The sequence below is a fragment of the Orbicella franksi genome, chromosome 6 (assembly GCF_964199315.1).
Source record: "Orbicella franksi chromosome 6, jaOrbFran1.1, whole genome shotgun sequence".
In the NCBI taxonomy this organism is placed as follows: Eukaryota; Metazoa; Cnidaria; class Anthozoa; order Scleractinia; family Merulinidae; genus Orbicella; species Orbicella franksi.
In genome coordinates this window covers 23,897,853-23,917,338 of record NC_138150.1, presented here as the reverse complement: position 1 = coordinate 23,917,338, position 19,486 = coordinate 23,897,853, and the positions used below count along the sequence as shown (strand labels likewise).

At 40.1% G+C, this 19,486-nt stretch overlaps 2 protein-coding genes across 2 annotated transcripts; one reads left to right on the top strand and one right to left on the bottom strand.

Moving 5' to 3' along the window:
- Positions 1 to 37: 37 nt before the first annotated feature.
- Positions 38 to 12,349, top strand: LOC145488993 (uncharacterized). Its single transcript, XM_081467869.1, has 10 exons — positions 38 to 168; positions 296 to 380; positions 3,197 to 3,240; positions 3,451 to 3,502; positions 4,258 to 4,343; positions 4,840 to 4,883; positions 6,224 to 6,370; positions 7,695 to 7,745; positions 10,446 to 10,532; positions 11,760 to 12,349. The coding sequence occupies exons 1-10, from the start codon at positions 60 to 62 to the stop codon at positions 11,868 to 11,870; spliced, it is 816 nt and encodes a 271-aa protein (XP_081323995.1). The 5' UTR covers positions 38 to 59; the 3' UTR covers positions 11,871 to 12,349.
- A 7-nt stretch (positions 12,350 to 12,356) lies between these two features.
- LOC145488991 (BTB/POZ domain-containing protein 6-like) lies at positions 12,357 to 15,762 on the bottom strand. Its single transcript, XM_081467867.1, has one exon. It carries the CDS (start codon positions 14,066 to 14,068, stop codon positions 12,740 to 12,742), a length of 1,329 nt encoding a protein of 442 aa, XP_081323993.1. The 5' UTR covers positions 14,069 to 15,762; the 3' UTR covers positions 12,357 to 12,739.
- Between the last annotated feature and the right edge of the window lie 3,724 nt (positions 15,763 to 19,486).

The window sequence follows — 19,486 nt, the reverse complement described above, 5'->3', positions numbered from 1 at the left end:
TTCAGCGACAGAAAACTCACGCACGCGCTGATATAGCACACGTGCAAGGTTCAAATCAAATGGAGGTCTCTGTTAAGTCAGCTGAAGGCGAAATTCATAAGGAGAAGAAACACAAAAAACGAAAACAAAGAGAGTTGGATCCTAAAGGGGACGTGGACATTTTAAACGGTGCTGTGGTCAAAACATTCTCCAGTAATTTGGCTTAATCCATAGTTGTTTGTGGCTTCAAAATTAAGCTTATGCTTTAGAATGCACTCAAACTTAGGTTTGTTATTGTTGTTTATATTCCAATCAGATAATTCTGGTAGCGTTGATTTAACTGCGATTCAAAACATTTGTACTTGCTTTGGTATAGGCGGCCTATATAATGCAAAGAAAAGGTACGTGTCTCAGCCTAAATGACTTTACCCTTTAACTTAGGGCCTGTTTGCAAGGAGAGAGGGTTATCCCTAGCAAGCAGGTTACCCTAGCACTCACACGTTTCCTCTTTTTTTCTTCGTTGTCTTTACAAGGTGGCTATGGTTACCCAGGTAGGCGGGTTACCCTATCTGCATGCTAGGGTTACCCTGGCAGGCGTGTCAACTTTTTCTCTTGTAAACACTCCAGGTAGGGTTAACCTGCCTACCGGGTTAACTTTCCAATTGTTTCGACCCTTTGAATGTAACCGTGCATAGAGTTGTCCCAGGTTGTAGGGTTACCCTTCATGTGAAATTTTGCTTGTAAACCTGGGCTATCTTTTGCCCTCCAACCAGGGTTAAACCGCTTGAATTGCCAGGGTAACCCTCCCTCCTTGTAAACAGGCCCCTAATAATGTAGAGAGTAATTTACAGCTAATGGGCAACTACCAGTATCTCCTTTGTGTCCTATGCATAGGTCATCTGCTTTCCTCCAAGCTCATTCTCATTCCCAGAGTCCACAATCCTGTCGGTCAGCAACAGGAATTGGTATATCAGGGCAAAAAAAAGAATAATGATATATCAAGGCAAAATATTGGTAGGAGAACCCCTGGAGGGGAGGGACTCCCATGTGAAAAGGTTGGGGACGCTTGTTGTCTTGCTTAGGAGTATAAAATCGAGGATTTTGGTCTTGCTTAGGGTGTTCATGATAAAGCACCTCTATTTTAGCTCTCTAAGTATCTTTTAAGGTGCACGTATTTCCGTTTTTAGGCTGGATTTCCATTAGCCTCTCGAGTCTGGTTTGCTAGCACAGGCTAATTTCCGGAACATCAGCTGGTAATCGAGCCTATTCTGTTTTAACTGATATCTTTTAGGGGTATAATAAAGCTGGTGCCACACCAGATTGTTCCTTTAGGGGTTTTGTTCAAATTTTCCAATGAACATCCCCAACCTTTTCATATGGGGGAGAACCAGCATTAATCACAGCAGTTGCTCTCTTTGTACATGATCAGAAACCACTATTAACTTGGATGCATGAGCACCATCAAACTGGAACTAGGTTTTCTGTTCCCAGTTTTTGATTTTGGCAGAGCATACAGAATGTTTAGCCACCACTGACTGAAAACACATGGTTGATCCTACCCAGCCCCTGTGGATGAGATTTCCCACCCCAACCATGGTGTTCCTGTCATCACCCTGGGGTCAATTCCAGGATAGCCTGCAAACATAGACAGACTATCCACTTTTGCCAATTTCATGCCACCCAAATCTGTCTGTATTCATAGGCTAATCGTGGGGTAAAACCGTGATGTACATGTAGACAGATGTTGACATCTCATAGTCCCAAAGGGGTTAAAAAGTTCTTCTATCACCAAGGCAAGAAACAGTATGCAGTTCTCACAGGTTTCTACATAGAGTTTCTCAGAATTCTAAGGAGAGTCAATCAACATGTTGTCAAAGCCTCTGGAATGAATGCACTTTTATGTGTCCTATATATAACCAGTCACTTATAATTTAAAGGAATCAGGTTCCTCAGAAAACCAGTTAATTTAGATTCCCTGGAATCTCAATGTTTCCGTAGGCTCCCTCAGAAAACATTTGGGATTCTAGGGAGTCAAAATTAACTGTTTCCCTCAAACCAGTCATAATTAATTTTATTGCAGAAATTAGGACTGATATGTTCCTCTGATATACACCATTGGCCCATAGTTAATAGAGAGGAATAAGCATAAAGCCTAACAGAGTTCTTTGGAATAGTCATAGTTAATAGAGGGGAATTGTTAATTGTTAATTGTTAAGTGTGCTAAACATTAAAGGAGCATGAAACAAAGGTGCCAAGAGTTGTGTTAGAAGGTCCACGACCGCGCACAATCTTGTTTTTTGTGCTCATACAGTATACATGAATTACATGACCAAAACGATTCTATTGGTTAGTTCCTCAGTCAGTAGTAAACACAGGGTTCGTACGGATCCTGGAAAACCTGGAAAATCCTGGAATTTTACTGTGGCATTTTCCAGGACTAGAAAGTCCTGGAAAAGGGCTACTGGTCCTGGAAAGTGCTGGAAATCTGTTAAACACAAGTAAAAAATATGAAATGTATGGCACACAGCAAGGAGTATTAAAATGTAAAGGGTTAATGAAAGGGTTAATGTAAATTATAGAGTCCTGGAAAAATCAATCTGTGTCCTGGAAAAGTCCTGGAAATTTGTTTCTGAAAAAGGGTACAAACCCTGTAACAACTATTGTGTTTAATGTGCACAGTCAAGGCCGAAAAATCAAACAGAAACATACAACAAAGAACTTTGTTGGGTTTCATAATCATCATCCCTCTGTTGTGTGGTTCCAGAAAATATCCATACCTCCCCTCCCCGTCACACCTCTGGAAATTCCTTCATACGGTTCTTTAAATTTTTTGGTCTTACAGAACCCCCACACCTCAGGAAATTCCAATCCCTTCTGTGGGGAGATTATGGATATTTTCTCAAACTGCACATAAACTATGAAATAGGTCTTTACATATTTGCTTTTTTGGCCTTGGACCATGCACAAGTTAAAGCACAATTGTTTTTTGACCAGTAGAAACGTTTTCACTATTGTAAACTAAAACATTTTAGGGAGTCTGAAAGACACAAATTACTCCCCTAGCATTGCCATACTAGGAAATGTTAATGCTTGCTTGAGAGCTTAAAAGCACAAAATGTGCAACTTTTGGACTGATCTGTCATAGTTAGAACCTCTTTAATTTTGGACTCTATCCAATATTTCAACACATTTAACTTTTTTTTTATTTTTTAAATAGGAAAATCGAGTCAAAAGCAGGGTTACTAGCACCACTTAATGATGGTAAGTCTCTAAAAGACTAGATTTGTTGACTTTAACATGCACCTGTCCAGATTGCCTACTTTTTTGGTTTGACGATAAGAATTTAATTTACCACCATCAGCAGCCCTCTCTCACACACACACACACACACAGACAGTCACATGCATCTCAAAGTCGAAAAACTGATAGTATTGATTTAATCTTTCTGATTTTCAATTTGTTGTTAAATAGATTGGAGTCCTGTAGATGAAATTCAGAACCTACCCCCAAGAATGAAACAGAGGTTACCTAATTATATTTCTTTTGTTTTCATTAGTCAGTTTTCAAATTACAAGTTACGTAATTAATCAAAACCATAACAAAATTCTCGAAGGGGATTGGCTATCAGCAGCCCGATTTGAGCATTAATTGGACAGTGTACGCGTCATGCTTGTAATTGGACAGTACGCGTCATTTTGCGCGCACTGTTGCACTGCACTCTGTTGAGTAAACTGCTGTGTTTTTCAGCATTCATAACGACATTTAATCGTTCAGCCATCAATTGATGGTTTGTTCATTTCTCGAATGTTGTCATAATTTTGATTAATTGGTAACAGGACATCGTGTCGTTCAATTCAGTCTGTAATCATACTCGTGATTAACAAATCGGACTCCCGCTTCGCGGTCGTCCGATTTTGTTAATCACTCGTATGATTACAGACCGAATTGGACTCCACTCAGTCCTATTACCATTATTAATTATTAATAATTCTCTACCCCCAATTATAAATCCTAGGAGCTGGAGATATATGGCTTCACGCATGTGTATTAATTTTAAACAAGCAAAATTTATGGAGGCATGGGGTATGAACTCCATTTCATAAAGTAAATCTCTTCATCTTTTTTAGGTGGCACACTCAATTATTGCTTTCATTTATTTGTAACTTATGTAAATAGGTTGTTGAATGGAGAACCAATCTGTTCAATAAATTCAAATGGAATCTCCTTTCACTTGTTGTCTCTCCACATTCCAGCGTTTTATTTTCTTGTGTTTCACAGATATGCAAAGGAAATGTCCAAAAAGTCTTTTCATCTTCTGGGGCTAATAAAAAGAGTTTCACAACTGTTTAAAAGGCTACATGAAGGTAAAGTTTGTAATGAGCATGTTGTGTTTTTTAACCCCTGTGTGTGGGGACTTCCAGCTTCTGGGGTGGGGTGGAGTGGGGCTGGAATCATGGTGAAGATGAACTCTTTCTTGAGTGCGCTTTATACTGTATCTAAGATAGTGGAGGGGAATAGGAGGTAGGAACGCAGGGGTAAAGGGGTGGGACCTCTATGAGAGGGGGAAGAAGAGAGGCCAGGGAGTAGGATTCCCAAGGTGAAAGGAAACCTGGGAGTAAAAGGAAACAATTTGCAGCATCAAGATTAATTTGTGTTAGCTTTTGCGATAGGAAGAGTGAAAAGAGGTGGGAGGTATGAAGGCTGTGGTAGGAACCGAGGTAAAGAGTCAGGAATTCAGGAATTCCATTAGTTAAGACCTCCTATCCCCCCTACAAACAAGAGAAAAATATGTTTTGTTTAAATGCCAGTTGGTTTAAATCACTTTCTATTTTTTTAATTTTTAAAATGACTAATTTTCAGGAAGAAAGTACACAAAGGATGTCACAATGGATGTCTACCTTAAGGTTCAATCATTTATTATTGTTTATAAAGTTAAAAAGATCTGTGAGTGTTGTAATCTTGACATGCCCTGTGCACATGTTGTTAGCATACATGTGCACATGCACACTGTAATAAACCACACAGTGTGATGAATGGCAGAAATGTACACCTGATAAGTGTGTTACTTACTATTATGAATGACAAAAATGTACACCTGATAAGTGTGTTACTAACTATTATGAATGACAGAAATGTACACCTGACAAGTGTATTACTTACTATTATGAATGACAGAAATGTACACCTGATAAGTGTGTTACTTACTATTATGAATGACAGAAATGTACACCTGATAAGTGTATTACTTACTATTATGAATGACAGAAATGTACAACTGATAAGTGTATTACATACTATTATGAATGACAGAAATGTACACCTGATAAGTGTATTACTTACTATTATGAATGACAGAAATGTACACCTGATAAGTGTGTTACTTACTATTATGAATGACAGAAATGTACACTTGATAAGTGTATTACTTACTAGCTGAACTAGGTTTGGGTATGTTTAAAAAAAATATTGTGTAGCAGGCTAGATTTTTTGTAGCACCATTACAAGAATTTTGAATAGCAACCCTTTTGGATAAAATATTCCTTCTCTAAAAAATACCTGAACTCACTATATTTTCACCAGAGAAATTACTTGGCAACATACACTTCTCTGCCTAGATATTTTGAAAAGGGAGACCTTTGGGGGGAGCAGGCATGATCCTGTTACACACTCAAATTTTAATACACACATATGCATCACAAACAATAATTTACTGAATCGTTCGTGATGGATTTTATTCACAAATCACGTTTTGCAGTTTAAGTTTCTAGCTTTCACACGTCATACTTATCTTTTAACCTCATTACGTGTCACAGACAAGCCTGTCATTAACCCTCTATAAGTGGTTAACCACAAAATTGCTTAGTTCATTTGCTATTGAGAGGCACAATGGCTTATCTTATGTACTGCATTCAGGACCCTGCACTGGGAGTTTTGGGGTTGAGTAGTTAAGTGGCTTAGTGTTTGCCAGTCCGTCGTTGTCTGGGGCACTTGAGCAATACACTTAATTCTCACTTAAGTTCTCCACTGAGCAGACTACTTGTATAACACTGACATGTGATAAATTGTTTAAGGGTAACCTGACAAAGACAAGCATTTGACCCTTGCGAACTGGGAAGTGGATAGCACACGCTATTCCGAGTTTGCGTAGCCAATCAGAATGCATGAAAAGCACTATATCCACTGATGTGGTACAGTATAATCATAGTAAAATTTCATAAGCAGGCTCTATTGTCTTTCTGAACAGGATGTGAAAACAAAACCTTCCCTGTCTCCACCAGATCAGTATATCGAGATTGGTCTTTGGAGACAGGTTATGCAGATAAACCAACAGATTTGTTGCAAAATGGAGGAACTGGACAAGATGGACAAAAACAGTCCAGATATCTCTAAGGTATGTGTCGCGGCACCTTTTCTGTCATGAAGCTCACTTCGCAAATTAGTATTTTACGGAAGGCCAGGTAAGAAACAAAAAGTGCAGGAATTAAAGGAGCTCAGTCACGGTATTTTGAGTTATTTTGGCCACATACAAAGTTACCTTTAAATGGTCATTACGAAACCTGAAAATAATAGTTTAATAAGATCCAAAAACACCAGAGATAATGATAAACCATAAAGGAACAAGTATGGCTAAGGATGGAGAAGATTTCCACGGATTACAAACGACGAATTTGAAAAATTGAGGCTAAACTTTTCAGTATGCGCAAACTGTGACTGAGCTCCTTTAAGAACTACTTATTAACCGAGAGCGAGGTCTTTAAGGGGAAATCTCAAACCGAGACCTTGCCGTTTTGACCGAACGATAGCGTGGCTGAGGTTTGAGATTTTCCTGTAAAGACAGAATGTTCGAGGTTAATAAGTTGTTTATTACATAGCTTTTTGCTTGGTTTTTGCAGGCCTTCAATCAGTTCGTGGGCACAACGGGAGAATAATGCCCTAGAATTAGTCAATCAGAACGCCTGTTATATCAGCTACAAACACAAGCCATATATTAAGTCCTATCAAGTACTATTGAATGTCAAAAACGTCAACAGAGGCGTAATAATGAAATAAGTCATAATCAAAGGAAGGAGAGATATAAGGTGGAGAAGTTAATTCTTTTAAAAATTGTTCTCAAGGTGCGGATACTCATTTACTGTAGTCTAGAAAACTCACGAATTTCGTATTTTGGTTTTAGAAAAAGAAGTTTAGTAACCTTTCTCTCCAGCATCACATTTTTGGCTGTCAGGGCCAGGCATTTCCGCGCATTTTGTCTTGAAATATCCATGCGAGCTGTGTGCGATGTGTGAAGTTTGCGCGCGAACGAGAAAATCGCGTGTCTCATCATTCTAGACTACGAGTAGTCCCTCTTTCGCTTAGTCCGTCGTGCGTGACGCGAAAGAAAACCGCGAGAAAAAAGTGGCCGCGCAAAATCCTGGGGGGGCGAGGAGGATTTCGCGCGGCCATTTTTTTCTCGCGGTTTTCTTTCGCGTCACGCGGACAGACTAAGCGAAAGAGGGACTACTCTTAGTCTATATTATTCTTACGCAAATCTTTTACCCTCGTTCAGGGACTTTATCGGAAACCGCTTTCCGCGAGTGAGTTTCCACAAAATACAGAGTTTTTTGTTGTCCAAGTCAAAAAAGCCACAGAGTTTGCTTCCCAACTTTTTATGTAAACCCTGGAAAATGTTCTTTTCCTTAACACGTAATCCTTTTTTTCTTGTTCCTTTTTGATAGGAAAGCGGCTCAAAGAAAACAACAGAAAATAAAAAAGAAAACGAAAGTAAGGTCAGTAAAAGAAGTTTAATTTGGATGACACGCTCCAAACCAAAGCTAACGTTGCATTAAGAAAATTTTGAGAAGCTCGGTCTGAAGTAGCTTCCTCTTACAGAATATCATCGCTAGTGAAAAGCATTCACACGTGCGGGAAAATATTACACAATTTTAAGAAGTATAATGACGATATAACAACTGAACATGCATAGTGGCAAAAAATTTCTAGCCTTCGCCGTTAACACGCTTCCTTACCTCAGAACACCACTAAATAAACACACACAACTCACTAACCTCCATTTTGCTCCGTCTTCAGTCTAATGCTCTAAATGGTGGTTCATTCACTATGGTAGTTAACTGCCGTAGTAAGTTGATAATGAACTATCTAACTGTGTAGGTGTTGGTTGCTCTTGCCCTCCGGCGCAGCGCAACATTTTCTTTAGGAACTTCTCATTTTGACATAAAAGGTTTGCTACAAGTGTACGTAACTCTCAGTTACAAAAATATTTTCCCAATAGATTAATCCTCACAGTATATTATATCTGACCGTATTCACAAAAACATGCCCGCAGACAGCTCAAAGACAGTCCCAGGGGCCAGAAGTGCTCTGACCACTACCTCCCCCCCACCCCAGCCCTGGCTAGGAGATTGGCCCAGTCACGTATGCACGTGACTTGGGCCTGTCCAGCAGGGTGCCATGTTAACACAGAACCCTCAAACAAGGTTCAACAACTGAGGAAAGTGCCCAGCAACACAGTCAATATCAAGGTTATTTGGCACTAAAAACCTGAAGTCTGGATAGGTGAAGGTGTCAGTAAAAGACACCCTCCCCTTCCTCCTGCTTTTGACATTTGGCCGCCAGCAAAGCACCAGCAGATAAACCAGTGCCTGGGCCATGTCCCCAGCCCGCCCTTTACGAAGGAACCCCCCCCCCCCCCACCCCCCACGCCGCTAGGTGTAGAGCCGCTGGCCAGGCGAAAGTATATACTTAGTTAATTGGTACTTTTGAAAAAAGTGTTAAACTGCGTCATAAATGGCAACGAATTTTTATTTTATTTGGACTCACAACGTGCTTAACCAGCTCCCAGTTATCTTGATAGCTCAGTTGGTAGAGCACTGCACCGGTATCGCAGAGGATAAGGTTTCGTTTCCCGTTCAAGCCTAATTTCCTTTTCTTTTCTTTTTTTTCCTTTTCTTCGCAACTTCCTTAAGTTACATACGTAGCTGAGACGATCTCTAACGTCTTTAATGTCTACCCTGCAGTTAAAGGAGCTCAGTCACGGTTTGCGCATAATTATTGAAAAGTTTATCCTCAATTTTTCAAATTCGTCGTTTGTAATCCGTGTTAATCTTCTCCATCCTTAACCATCCTTGCTCCTTTATGGTTTATCATCATCTCTTTGGTGTTTTTGTATCTTATTAAACTGTTATTTTCAGGTTTCCTACCATTTAAAGGTAATTTTGTATGTGGCCAAAATAACTCAAAATACCGTGACTGAGGCCCTTTAAAATACGTGATCAGTCACTTACATTATCTTATATGTTGTTACTGTCCGGCGCTAGACTTACTTAGAGAGCACTTTCTTCTGACTAGTTTTACCAGTTCAACTATTGGTATGACGGAACAATGAGTCTGTCATGAGCTCAGGCTGTGTGCATGTCACAGAATGTAGTAAGTCAGTGTCTTTAGAAATGTACGGTGGCCCATATCTGCAAACACAACAAACAATTCTTGAAACACAACACAGTATTTTTGAAACACAAGTCAATATTTGTGAAACACAACACAAAATTATCGAAACACAGCACAAAATTATCGAAACACAACAAAAAATTATCGAAGCACAACACAAAATTATCGAAACGCAACACAAAAATTGAGAGAATTGATGGGCTGCTATACAACGCATAAACCCATTCTTACTCAACCGCTGATACGTTATGCGCCTTACAAACTCCCGCTATTTTTCGTCACCATTTTTGCTTTCGCGAAATGTTTTGTGCTAACTGTGGAGCTGTTTTAAAACACTGCTCTAAATTTTGTCATGCTTGTGGACAAAAGGTAGAAAATGACATTGGTGGGAATGAAACGGATAAAGGCGCAACAAAATGCTTGAGATTCAAAAGCTATGCTGCAAGAGGTCTACTCATTTTCGATCAAGTGGCTTGAAGAAGAAGGGGTAGAAGAGGAAAGAAGAAGATCCCTTCGCATTAATCAATGGATGTTACAAGGATGTTGAAGAGAAGGCAGTTGGAATAACTTTTAGTGATATTCTTTTTTTTTTTGTCATGCCTTTGTGCATGTGCATGTGAGTTGATGCTACCAGTGGTCAATCAACCATATGATGAGTTCAAAAAAGATGTGACATTTGCATTTCTAAACACAAGGGGTTATGGATATGCATGAAGTCCCTCAAGTTCCTTAGTCTCTTTAGTAGCCGTAGCTGCCAAGACTTCATGTGTATTTAGTTACAATGTAAGGTTTTTTAAGTTACAATTTCTGTTTGTTGTGTTTGCAGATGTGGGCCACCGTAGAAATGGCAGTGTTCAACAACTTTGTTTATCATTTTAAGTCTAAGTTTTATGAATCATCCAAGCTCTTCATTTCTTCCCTTTTGCTATTTCTGCGGTGTACAGGCTGTGCCATTTGCTTTTGTCTGAAAACTAAAACTTTAGGTCTTCCAATTGCTTCTAAAGCCTCCCTTCCTTATACAGGCAGAAGATAATACGAATTCTTTCCGTGGCTTTTACATGGAGATGATAACGTCTAATTTTGGTGACGACCTAGATCGCCTTCGACAGGTGTGTACCTCACTTGTTTCTTTTTTGTTTTTGTTTTTTTGCTTTTTTTTTGCTTTGGTTGTAGCCTTGGTTGCAAGCTATTTGTAGGGGTTGAACCCAGGCTCAACACTATATAGAGGGGGGCGCAGGGGCTTATTAGAAACCGAAAAACCGCGTAAAAAGTGGTCGAAAACCGCAAAACCGCAAGAAATTTGGTCCAAAACCGAAAACCGAAATAAAAGCCCTCACTAACAAAGCTTTGGTAGTCTTCAGAATTTCTCTTTCTGTTATTCAATTTTTGTACATCTAACTCCTTGTTTTACTTTCCGATATACTCTGCGTATTCCCTCGTTAGTGCAGAACACATCGTGGTCTAAATCGGCTCCACAGACCTATAGCAATGTGAAGCTAAAAACAAATCCCACGATAAAATGTTTTTGGGTGATTTTTGTTTCAAAGAAACTCCACATTCTCAAGTTACTTTTTGATTGGCATCGTCAGAATTTTCATTTGTGTAGGCACAATGGCAGCCCCATTTTATAACCAAACTACTTTATTTTACAACCAACCAGTTTCTCCTTTGCTTTTATTCCACGTGAACGAAGCGAGTGAGCGCAATGTTATTTCTGCGACAAAACGGGGAGATAATTCGCAATTGAGCTATAGAAACTCGATGGTCCAAGATATTATCCCAGCCGCGTGATATTTTAGAAATATTCTTTTGTTTTAATGTTATCTTTAGCTTTTCATAGTCTGCTTGGAAGCCGTTACTACCCAAATAACGGCTGTTAAAGCCGAGACTAGGCTTGTCATGCATTCCTCTAACTGTAAGTGGTCCCTTGGAATTACAGTTTTAGCCCGACTGCGGGGTGCAACTTCCTTGGCAAAACCAGAGAAAACGTAAAATGCATTGGGCAGAAAAATCCGAAAAACCGCCATCATTGTTGACAAAAACCGAAAACCAAAGACTAAATTGGAGAAAACCCGCAAACCGCACAGGACACCAAAACCGAAAAACCGCAGTTTTTTAGCCCGAAAACCGAAAAACCGAACCAAAAATTGGCCAAATCCGCGAAACCGCAAATCCCAACGCCCCCCTCTATATAGGGCAGAGAAAGGAGAGTTCAGGAACTGCACTACAGTCCTTCCTGTTCTACAGGTCGGATCTTGCAGCACAAAGATTTGAACTTCTGTACGCAAGCTACTGTGAGTACCATGTCTCGCTAACTTTAAGTCTCTTTATTCCAGGCGGGAAATTTAGACCCGAAAAAAGTTGAAATGCTGATAAACTGTTTGGAAACTGGAAAGGACATTTGGACTGACTTGGAAAGAAACTTACTACAGTCAGCAAGGTCATGAATACTTCATTGCAGCAGATTTTAGTATTTATGCGCGAAATTCATGGGAAGAAGACGTACTCGATCGACCACTTTTATAACCGAAAGTCGTGAACTAAACCGGCCAAAAGTGCAGCTTTTTGATGATCGTTCCTTTTCCAGGACCCCTTCACACTTCCGACACAAGATGAATAGCTTAGTTTACTGCTGTCACACTAATGCTTTTGTATCCAACCAATTTAAGACTAGAAGGATCAGCCAGTATCGTCAATGAGTTATTTTTAGTTTTTTTTTTTGTTTTTTTTTTTGATTTGCCACACAAACCAAAATAAAGAAAGAAATAAAGAAAGTGGTTGAAGTGGTTGATGTGAGCCTTCTGTTCTAATCAACATACAAGTGAGTGTTCATTACGTTAGTTTATTTATTCTATGACTTCCCTCACCTACAAGATTGTTATGTCTGTTATAAAAAAGAATGCGACATATCCCATACACTTTTCTAAATTACAACAAAAACTATGCGGGCGGTAGATTCATAGCTCCATTAGGATAGCATTTGTGTGTTGTAAAGGTATTTCCGAAAGCCCTTCACGCTTCCTACACCAAACTTCTGACTGAAATACAGTTATGACTATGTTTATGTTTTTCAAACTACATCACTTGCTGTCACAGTCATCTTTTTAGATCGTGTGCTTACTTTCAGTGCACATACATGTACCTGTATTAAGTAACGAAATTGTGAATAAATCAGGATTGAGAACAAGACGCACCGTTTGAACGAAGTTCCTACTTAAAGCAGTATTCCAATATTTAACTCTTGAACGTAAAACACTGTGTATGCAACTCAGTCCTTGTAGACCGGGCGACATTCTAAGACCTATAAAAGAAAGCTTTATCCTATCAAAAGAGCAGGAAACTGGCCTCTTTTATCAGTAGTCCCGTTAGTGTTACCGTCTGAAGGATAGAAAGTGAATCGTACACCTTGAGACTCAACAGATGTTTCTCCCCCTTCTACATACCACGACAAAGGACCGCTTATAAGCGACACTAACTTGTACAGCTTACTTTTCTCTAAACAAACTGGACGGTCAAACTGTACATCAAAGCCGTAATACGAATCGGTTTCGTCCTTAACAGAGAAGTAGACTCCAGATTGTCTTACCAGGGAGGATCCATCAGTGGTGTCTTTCACTTCTGTGGTAACTGTGTACTCTCCACCTTCAGAGCCAAAATGTTGAACTCCATATAAGCTGATGGGCTTGTCGACAGTGAAATTAACAGCATCAGGATTACCGGAGTAGTTCCAATAGTTACTCACGCCTGGCTGAACAAACGTCACGTTTCCAAATCTGGGGCACCGATCTTTAGCGAATCCAGACCTTGGAGCTTGTGAGAACGGTAAAGAAGATGTTAAAACATCATTGTAGTGTTTCATCATATCGCCAACCTCTTTAAAAGTAAGAACGTGAGAATCAAAGACAAAAGAGACAAACTCCTTTTCCGACATCAGTGGGAATCGTATCGCTTTTACGATCTCTTCTCCAAGAATTCGTCTCTTTTCGTCTCCATCACGACTTGTCCCTTGCCTCTCACTTTCTTTTGTGGCCCAGCGATCAACAGCTTTAAACAGTTCCACTTCCTTCACGTTCAGCGTTTCCCTCTTCACAACAAACTCGACTACAGATCGTTCAACTGTGACAAATTCATCTGACGTCACAGCTTCTTCTGTCTGCTTCTCGATCACTTCCCAGCATCGATCTTCCAAATCTTTATCTTCAAATTTCTGAGCGTGTGGCAGAATGCAAAACACGTTGGATGCTTTCAAATTGTCGCGTAGATAGTCGGTACATTTCTCAGCGAGTGAAGGCACCATATATTTGTTCGCTAAGTACAACACTTGCATCACATTACTTCCGCTCAAATTCGCTTCGTCGGTGTACGTGAAACGAAACAACTCCAACAGACCCTCGTAGTCACAGTCAGGTAGTTCAATAAAGTCAGTAGTCTCCGCCATTTGACCATAGAACATGGCATAGAACACAGGACTGCTGATTGCAAGCACAAACTTGTGAGCTGGGATCACCTTCTTACTTTCACTTTCGTCAGTCGACACTGGAACAACAAATTTCACATCACTCAATAACTCGTTGTTGAAAATAAACGTGGTCCTCTCCACAATAGTTGATCGTTTCGTCTGCCAGTTCTCTTCAACAACAGCCATCGTTGTTTCTATTGATCTTTGCAGTTGTATTCGATACAGCAATGTTTGGAGCTCTCCTCTTGTAAAGAGCGAAACAGGAATAAGAATTGCCGCTTTTCATGTGACGTCATCATTTTCCAAAATAAGAAATTACCAATCCCTCTGAAGTTTTAGTTTCATCAGACGTAAGGCCCTCTAAAAACTTGACGTTTTGCAGCGTTTAAGCTCGACAGGGTTCCTCATTTTGAAATAAGGGCACGTTTGAATTTCCAAGTTTCTGAGTTGCGTGACATTAAAATGGCGGCCCGATAAGGTTCTCGAGTAGGTCAAAAAGATGAGTTATTGCTCAAGTTTTTGCCAACTAAACAGTTGTTGCTCTATAAGAAGTGTTAATTTCAATGTGTCGGAGCTCTAGAGTAACAACTTTTCGTTTCAATGGCAAAACTCGATGACAGGTGTTTCTGTTGTGCCCCTCGGAGGGACACAAACATGGCGACTCCATACAAAGCTCTATAAATTTGACTGAAACACTTCTCCGAATAACGGGAGAATGAAAAACCGCACAGACCTAAATCTTGGCGAGGTTGTTTATATATCAATTATCTTTCATATCCCAGCATTGAATGGTAATGATTTTTATTTCTGATGGCGTGACACTGCAAACCAGCCATAAGAGGAAGTGTTATCGCTGGACAAGTGGCCGATGGTGTTACCGCTTGTCACACAACAACATGATCTGTTATGTGTCACGCAGAAACCTGCAGTCTCACGTCCGTCGTATACAACAATCTCGCCCAAAATCCTGCATTGGAAAACCGCAAAACATACCCTTGGTTGTCCTTGTTTTCGTCAAGGTACACGCAAATCAACTTGACTTTACCTAAGATGCCAAAAAGAAACCTAAACATAGACTACGAGTAGTCCCTCTTTCGCTTAGGCCGTCGTGCGTGACGCGAAAGAAAACCGCGAGAAAAAAATGGCCGCGTGACTCTCGCGTCACGCAATACGGACTAAGCGAAAGAGGGACTACTCGTAGTCTAACCTAAACCCGGATAGATCGCTTTCACTGTCACGCTACGAAAAAGTAAATCAAAAACTATTCAGTGGATGAAGTCAAGAAACTGTAATGTAATAGTAGATAAGTAAAGAAGACACCTCTTCAAGTGTTAGGTCTCTCCGCTTTCCCCAACTTCAGATATTAGTCGAAATATTTTGCGCAAATTCACAGAGCCCAGTATGGAGCCTCCATGTTCGTGTACCTCCGTGGTACGGGTCGGTACATTTCGCTGACCCCTAGTCCATGGACTACCCCGATGGACTTGGTCCATGGACTTCTTGAATTGACTACCCGTGGACTACCCATGGACTACCCTAAATGGACCACCCTGAAATTTGTGGCAAACATAAATTTAACGATGCTAGAACCCGAACAAAAAATGCGATCGATCGACAAACACAATTACGGAACACTTGCGATGTAACAGATTTAACGATCCGGAACAAGAGATGCGATCGATCAGAACAGCTGCGATTTAATCCTAAAACTTTTCCTACCTTAACATCTAGACGGTCCTGGACCTTTGTCACAGAATATTGGATTCGAGCGAAATTTCCTTTTGTTACCTTCCTGATAAGACACGACATTCACATAACCCTATACGACGCCATCTTGCAAAAGAGTGTAGCTAGCAGGCGCAGTACTCACTTACGGTCGCTCACAATATGGAAAGCACGCTAGCCATGATGGTAAGTGGAAATTTTGCATATATAATCGCATTCATCTCTGACTTGTGAGCCAGTTCTTTACGCCATGACAAGGAACGAGAAAAGCAACTCATTTCCTTTATTTCGGTTGAAGTATTTTGTGACAAAGGTCCAGTTGGGTATTAAATCTGTTCATAGTTAGTGGAACGGTGTTCCGTAATTGTGTTTGTCGATCGATCGATTTTTTGTTCGGGTTCTAGCTTCGTTAAATTTATGTTTACCACAAATTTCAGGGTGGTCCATTTAGGGTAATCTATGGGTGGTCCATTCAAGTAGTCCATGGACTAGTGGTCAGCGAAATGTACCAACCCCCGTGGTACACCAATATGGCGGCCGGAAAATAGTGTAAACATTTGGAACTTGCCTTTTGGCTATCTAGTCGACAGATTACCTGAACTAAACAAACAAACAAACACACCTCTAGAAGTGATCCACTTCGGACTGGTCCAACCGAAATTTGCCGTTCCATTTTGACAAACCGGTTCATTGCTCTACTTCTCTTCAGTAGATTTCACTTATGTAGGAGATTCGGAAAAGGAATAAAAAATGGTAAGAACCATTCCTCTTGGTTGGCCTGGTTTGATCGGAAAATTTCGTTCCCTTTTTCGTCGGGCAGCCCAGTAGTCTCTGACCGGTCGCTCTGGCATAATGAAAGTACCCCAGGTTTTCGATGCCGCCATCTTTTCTACAGCCGAACCTTCCAAAACTACCTAATCCAAGATGGCGGCCTAATTAACCATTAGACCCGTAGCCCGTATCACCCGACTAGTTGGACAGAAAAGGCAGTAATAAAGTTAGCAAATGCAAGTTGAAGAAATATTTATTTGGGAATAAAACGAAAGAAAGCGTCACGCTCGATTGCGCCAATTTCGCTACTCGAGGACTATTACTAATAGTCCTCTAGTAGCGTAGCCAATTAAAATGCAGGTTTTACATTAGTCCACTAGTTGGGTGATACTAATACGAAAATATGCACTCGCGCGCCAATAATTTCCTATTACGCCTGCACTGCAGGTTAACATTTTGCCGCATATGGACGCCAACTGGAATAATGCACTGATTGACTCAGTGCTCATAGAACCCTCTGACTCATCATAAGCGGCGAGGGGAGCAAGGAGCCCCCCAAACTAAAATTTGTCCCCACGTTTCGGTGCCGAAAATATCGCTAACGCAGCATAAATTTGGTTTGACAAAATATTTCGTTTCTTGATCTGCACAAAGTACGTCAGGTTACAAATATAAGAGCCGTTTGCGAAGCCCTCAACAAAACTCCTGTCACCAAACCACTATTAGGAGATGTCCACAAACTGTTAAATTGTATTTGACATTACCTTTCAGTGACTTCCGAGCGCCCATTTTCTGCGCTACGAAGACTAAAAACCTGCCTCAAAGGCACCATGAAGCAGGATCATCTTAACAACTGCCTCATACTGCATCAGTTGTCATAAGTCTATTACGAACATATTGAACACTGTAGACGTCGAAAAGAAGTTTGTTTGTACAAACAAACAGCGCAAAAGACATTTTGGAAAATACGAGTAGAGGTGTGCCGCTTGGCTTAACGATGAGCCCGCCATGTTTCAAAATGCTACGTCGTCTCTGCTCATTGATAACGGTTCAGGATAATCCAGCATTGAAGTGGACGGTTTTTCACTCTATATAAACTTGCTTGACAAGTCACATGACAAAACCACCCGTTACAGTAGGTATTTCCGTGCTGAAAATGTCTAAAATGTCCAAAAGAATGCGTTTTAGGCTAAAAGCTCCGGGAATCAATGGGTTAATCACATGACCAAATGTTTCAAAAGATGAGTCCTTTTGACTCTGCTCTGGGGTTTGAAAGTTAATCTAAACTTATCAAAGTCCCGTGCTCGCAATGCTAATATCGGCAAAACAATATTGAATTATAAACGGGCTTTTTTTGGCAATAGAGTGCGCTTACTAGAATCGTAGATGACCTTATTGCTACAAAAAAGCAAAGCTCCTTTTATTAGAAGGTCTATAGAACGGTACCAAACCGAATTTAAACAGTGCAGTACTTATTAGCGAGCTAAAAAAAAGGCAGCTAAAGGAGGAGGCAGAATGAAACAGTTGTAAAATTTTGTGTATCAAATCAAACTTGTCCATCCACTTTTTTTTCTTTTGGGTATATATCCTCGAGCTTCTTGGCCGACACGACAATCCTTAAAATATGCATCGATCCACAGTAGAGGAACTCTACTAGCGAGCACCACATGGTTGCCACCCACCGGAACAAAAGAAAACCTTTTCTTTTCACTGACTTTAAAGCAATTTTCACTGACCATGCAGGATGATTATATTCTGTCAATGAATCAACAAAAATAAGGATGGCTCGAATTATTTATAAAGCAAAATTGCCTTGTCTATACGAAAACATGTAATAAAATAATTTGACTTTTCACTGACTTTGAACAGGGATTAAGAAAGTTCCCTAAGTAATACTAAACTCCCTGACTTTTCGCTGACATTGAATAAAATCTAATTTCCCTTACTTTTCCCTGATCGTAACAACCTTGCACCAGTTTGACTGTTTCCAGACCGTCAGAGCATGTGAAGGTGGCGTGGCCCAGTGGTTTAGGGCGCTGGATTTGAAATCTGGAGGTCCCTGTTTCAAATCCTCCACCCTACCACTATCTGGATTTGTTCTCGGTAGCCCCGAGTTCAACTCCTCGACCGCATTGGGTAAATAGCCAACTGGTCAGCCTCCAACCAGTTGGGACTCTTAATAGTTTATGCTAAATTTCAAATATTTGTTTATTTATATACAGTGTCCCCAATTAGCATATTTAATAGTGTAAATACATTTGACACTTAAAATAAAGTTGTTAATATTATTGTTATTATTATTATTATTATTATTATTATTATTATTATTATTATTATTATTATTATTATAATTATCAGTTTTGCAAGACATCACAGGAGAAGAGTTGAATAGGGGAGCCAACACCGCCCCTGATGCGCGGCTGGATATAGTTGCTAGGGGATTCTGGGAGAGGCAGAGGTCGGCTTTTTTTGATGTCAGAGTATGCCATCCGAATGCAGACTCCTATAGAGATTTGGATCCAGACCAGATATTCAGGCAGCACGAAACAGAGAAGAAGCGCCAGTATGCCAGCCGTGTGTTAGAAGTAGAGCAAGCTACATTCACGCCATTAGTTTTAAGCACGACGGGTGGAATGGCAGTGGAATGTAATCGATACCATAGTAGACTTGCTGAGTTAGTTGCTACAAAGAAGGGCGAAAGTTATGCGACTACAATGTCATGGATCAGGGCAAGAGTATCTTTTGCGCTGCTGAGATCAGCATTACTTTGTTTCAGAGGATCGCGAGCTCCTAGGAGAGTCCACTTAGAACTGTCGGACATTGATTTAGATATCGAAAAAGGACATGCAAATATTCGTTAAGGCAATTGAGATGCTATTTCTGGAGAACTCTAGCCGAAGCCACGAACACTGAGCCAAGAAGTGGACCTGCATATAGCTACAGTGTATTATATAGTTAGTGTAGTATATAGTTAGTATATGGTTTATATTTCCCTGACATATATATTGTCCTAAGAATTTTTACAGTTGTCATTTTTTTATAAGCCACTAATAAACATTATTATTATTATTAAATAAAAATCATTATTATTATTATTATTATTATTAT